Source organism: Oncorhynchus tshawytscha, linkage group LG24 (assembly GCF_018296145.1).
Source record: "Oncorhynchus tshawytscha isolate Ot180627B linkage group LG24, Otsh_v2.0, whole genome shotgun sequence".
NCBI classification, from domain to species: Eukaryota; Metazoa; Chordata; class Actinopteri; order Salmoniformes; family Salmonidae; genus Oncorhynchus; species Oncorhynchus tshawytscha.
In genome coordinates this window covers 29,222,629-29,227,628 of record NC_056452.1, presented here as the reverse complement: position 1 = coordinate 29,227,628, position 5,000 = coordinate 29,222,629, and the positions used below count along the sequence as shown (strand labels likewise).

General features: G+C 46.5%; 1 protein-coding gene across 1 annotated transcript in view; it reads left to right on the top strand.

Annotated features, from left to right (window-relative positions):
* LOC121840715 (zinc finger MIZ domain-containing protein 1-like) overlaps positions 1 to 5,000 on the top strand; it is a 384,796-nt gene that overhangs the window by 349,257 nt on the left and 30,539 nt on the right. Inside the window, 3 exon segments of the mRNA XM_042305641.1 lie at positions 1,807 to 2,011; positions 2,712 to 3,002; positions 4,305 to 4,505. Of these exon segments, the coding sequence (XP_042161575.1) occupies positions 1,807 to 2,011; positions 2,712 to 3,002; positions 4,305 to 4,505 (697 nt within the window).

Genomic DNA, 5,000 nt, shown 5'->3' with positions numbered 1-5,000 from the left:
GAGTCAGCCTGGTAGACCGGTAGAGTGGAGAGTCAGCCTGGTAGACAGGTAGAGTGGAGAGTCAGCCTGGTAGACAGGTAGAGTGGGGAGTCGGCCTGGTAGACAGGTAGAGTGGAGAGTCGGCCTGGTAGACAGGTAGAGTGGAGAGTCAGCCTGGTAGACAGGTAGAGTGGAGAGTCGGCCTGGTAGACAGGTAGAGTGGAGAGTCAGCCTGGTAGACAGGTAGAGTGGAGAGTCAGCCTGGTAGACAGGTAGAGTGGGGAGTCGGCCTGGTAGACAGGTAGAGTGGAGAGTCAGCCTGGTAGACAGGTAGTGTGGAGAGTTAACCTGGTAGACTGGTAGAGTGGGGCGTCGGCCTGGTAGACCGGTAAAGGGTCTGTGAAATATTGAATAGAACAATCATGTTGAAACCCGGTGAGTATATGGGGGGGTTATGTGCTTTCTGGTTGGTGTGGATAGAGGACAGTCAGTCCACGTTGTCACCCATTTGAATCTCAAATTTGTTTTGTTTCAAAATCACTTAAAAATTCTTTTTAAGTTTGAAGTTACCTCTCAGCTGTATACTGAAACACGTGTAGCGGGGGAGCCATTTTGATGTTTTGCAAATGTTTTAACCTCTAGTGACTCCCCATCCCGCATGAGGGAGCGTAATCATCGACTGACACTAATTAGCGTAACGCAACGGACATAAATATTCCTAGAAAATATTCCTATTCATGAAAATCACAAGTGAAATATATTGAGACACAGCTTAGCCTTGTGTTAATCACCCTGTCATCTCAGATTTTCAAAATATGCTTTACAGCCAAAGCTAGACAAGCATTTGTGTAAGTTTATCGATAGCCTAGCATAGCATTTTGTCCAGCTAGCAGCAGGTAACTTGGTCACGGAAATCAGAAAAGCAATCAAATTAAATTGTTTACCTTTGATGAGCTTTGCATGTTTTCACTCAGGAGACTCCCAGTTTAGATAGCCAATGTTCCTTTTTTCCAAAAATATTATTTTTGTAGGCAAAATAGCTCCGTTTGTTCTTCACGTTTGGCTAAAAAATCGCCCTGAAATTGCAGTCACGAAAACACCGAAAAATATTCCAAATTAGCTTCATAATATCGACAGAAACATGGCAAACGTTGTTTATAACCTCAAGGTGTTTTTCAAATATCTATTCGGTAATATATCCACCTGGACAATTGGTTTTTCAGAAGGACCGATTGGAATAATGGCTACCTCTGTATTTTACGCGAGAATCACTCTGGGAGCATCAGGTGACCAGTTGCGCAATGTAGCCGCTTACGGGTATTCTTCAACATAAATGCGTAAAACTACGTCACAATGCTGTAGACAACTTAGGGAATACGGAGAAAAAGTAATCTGGTCGATAGCCCATTCACTGCTCAATCGGGACGCATTGGAACGCAGAGCTTTCAAAACATGAGGCGCTTCCGGATTGGATGGTTCTCAGGCTTTCGCCTGCAATATCAGTTCTTTTATACTCATAGACAATATTTTTACAGTTTTGGAAACTTTAGAGTGTTTTCTATCCTCAGCTGTCAATTATATACATATTCTAGCATCTGGTCCTGAGAAAATATCCTGTTTACTACGGGAACGTTATTTTTCCAAAAATGAAAAAAACTGCCCCCTAGCCACAAAATGTTTTAAGTAGGATAGAATAAATGTATGTATGCAGAACCATGTATCGTGTTATGCAGCATGGCTAACACAATCACTTTGCACTCACCTACCCTCTACTTACTCAGTTATTGACATCCTGACGGACGCTACCTTCTGTTTCCTGTCTACTAGTTACCCTGGAGGTCCTATCTCTGGTCCTGGTGGCGTGGGCATGCCCCCCCATCCTCGTCCCCCTAGCGACTTCACCCAACCTGCTGCTGCCGCCGCCGCCGCAGCTGTCGCCGCGGCAGCCGCCACTGCCACCGCCACTGCCACGGCAACTGTTGCCGCCATGCAGCAGGACACTCAAAACAAGGACATGAACCAGTATGGACCGGTATGTTGTAACGTCCATACATACACCTCCGGATTTTTGGTGGCCTTCCTAAGCCAGGTAGAGAGGTAGAGTGGAGAGTCAGCCTGGTAGAGTGGAGAGTCAGCCTGGTAGAGAGGTAGAGTGGAGAGTCAGCCTGGTAGACAGGTAGAGTGGAGAGTCAGCCTGGTAGACAGGTAGAGTGGAGAGTCAGCCTGGTAGCCAGGTAGAGTGGAGAGTCAGCCTGGTAGACAGGTAGAGTGGAGAGTCAGCCTGGTAGACAGGTAGAGTGGAGAGTCAGCCTGGTAGACAGATAGAGAGTGGAGAGTCAGCCTGGTAGACAGGTAGAGAGTGGAGAGTCAGCCTGGTAGACAGGTAGAGAGTGGAGAGTCAGCCTGGTAGAGAGTGGAGAGTCAGCCTGGTAGAGAGTGGAGAGTCAACCTGGTAGACTGGTAGAGAGTGGAGAGTCGGCCTGGTAGACAGGTAGAGTGTCTGTTAACACAGTAGATAGTTACAGCACACAAACCTACAGATAATTGTCTACTTTTGTATGGATGTAACAAATTATACAGCGGTGATTTTCCCCTGAAGATCGTCTTTCGGTTCGATGCCTTTCATCATCTTTTTGTTAGAAACTGTAGGGAAACTACAAGCCGTAGATAGACCCTCACATTAATCCCACTTTCAGCTGTCTATTGTATTGGTCCCTGTCCTTCTTTTCCAGATGACTTCGTCGTTCCAGATGGGGCCCAGCCAGGCTTACCAGAACCAATTCATGAACCAGGGGCCAGGGGGCCCCAGGGGCCCTCCATCCATCCCAGGGAACATGGGCCCCGGTCCGGGCATGAACCCCTCCAACATGGTCTCCTCCCACATGGGAATGAACCATCCCCGGCCCCAGGGGATGGTGCCCTTTGGAGGCCACGTTGCCCAGAGAATACCCCAGCAGGGATACCCAGGATCCAGGCCTCAGGGTATGGGCATGCAGGGTGTGAAGAGACCCTACCCTGGAGAGGTGAGTGAATCTAGGGGGGACTACCATGACTCCTCTACAGCTCAGTTGGTTGAGCATGGTGCTTGCAATGCCAGGATTGTGAGTTCAATTCCTGGGACCACCTACATGTAAAATATTTATACACATGTGACTGTAACTCACTTTGGATAATAGTGTCTGCTAAATGGCAGATATTATCTTTATATTATGACAAGCACTATGGCTCCCTGTATATATTGATATACTTATCTGTGTTTATTAGGCTACCCTCGATTGATGTTAAACTAAGGCAAAGTTAGCTCATTTCCATTATAAACTGGGTGGTTCGAGCCCTGAATCCTGATTGGCTGAAAAGCTGTGGTATATCAGACCGTATACCATTTGTATGACGAAACAATTATTTTTACTGGTCTAATTATGTTGGTAACCAGTTTATAATAGCAATAAGGCACTTTGGGTGTTTGTGATATATGGACCACTATACCACAGCTAAGGACTGTGTTGCTTGGGCATAGGAACAGCCTTTAGCTGTGGTATATTGGCCATATACCACACCCCCTCGGGCCTTATTGGTTAAATGAAACATAATCTACTATGATACAGTTCCTATTGGATAGTAACTTCCTATTGGATGGTAACTTCCAATAGAAAGTAACTTTCTATTGGATGGTAACTTTCTATTGGATGGTAACTTCCTATTGGATGGTAACTTCCTATTGGATGGGGATGGTAACTTCCTATTGGATGGTAACTTCCTATTGGATGGTAACTTTCTATTGGATGGTAACTTTCTATTGGATGGTAACTTCCTATTGGATGGTAACTTCCTATTGGATGGGGATGGTAACTTCCTATTGGATGGGGATGGTAACTTCCTATTGGATGGGGATGGTAACTTCCTATTGGATGGGGATGGTAACTTCCTATTGGATGATATCTTCCTATTGGATGATATCTTCCTATTGGATGATATCTTCCTATTGGATGGTAACTTTCTATTGGATGATATCTTCCTATTGGATGATATCTTCCTATTGGATGGTAACTTTCTATTGGATGGTAACTTCCTATTGGATGGTAACTTCCTATTGGATGGTAACTTCCTATTGGATGGTAACTTCCTATTGGATGGTAACTTCCTGGATCAGATATTGTATAGTATTATGAGTAGTTAGTACTTTATTTGTACCTTTTATGTGTAATTATGGTAATATATTCCTGTCTAGCCTGTCTATTGATAACTTCATAATTGTCCAATCAATCAACTACTTGATGAAATGCTTAACTGTAATATATTTCCTTCTTTCGTTCCTCCCTATTAAGCCTAACTACGGAGGGCAGCAGTATGGTGCAGGACCGAACGGCCAAGGGTTCCCCCAGCAGCAGAACCAGTACCCCACCCACACCCCCAACCCCTCCAGGCCACTCCCGTCCCCCAACTACCCAGGCCAGAGAATGCCTGGTGGGCAGCAGATCCAGGGCCATTACCCCCCTCCTGGAGGGGCCATGGGACAGTACTACAAGGTAAGCAGCCATATACACTAGAGCAGGGCCCTCCAACCCTGTTCCTGGAGAGATACCCCTCAACCCAATGCTGGAGAAATACACCCAACCCTGTTCCTGGAGAGATACCCCCCAACCCAATTGCTGGAGAGATACACCCAACCCTGTTGCTGGAGAGATACCCCCAACCCTGTTGCTGGAGAGATACCCTCCAACCCAGAGAGACCCTCCATCCCAGAGATCCCCTCCAACTATGAGATCCCCTCCAACCCAGAGATACCCTTCAACCCAGAGATACCCTCCAACCCAGAGATACCCTCCAACCATGAGATCCCCTCCAACCCAGAGATACCCTCCAACCATGAGATCCCCTCCAACCCAGAGATCCCCTCCAACCCAGAGATACCCTCCAACCATGAGATCCCCTCCAACCCAGAGATACCCTTCAACCCAGAGATACCCTCCAACCCAGAGATCCCCTCCAACCATGAGATCCCCTCCAACCATGATATTCCC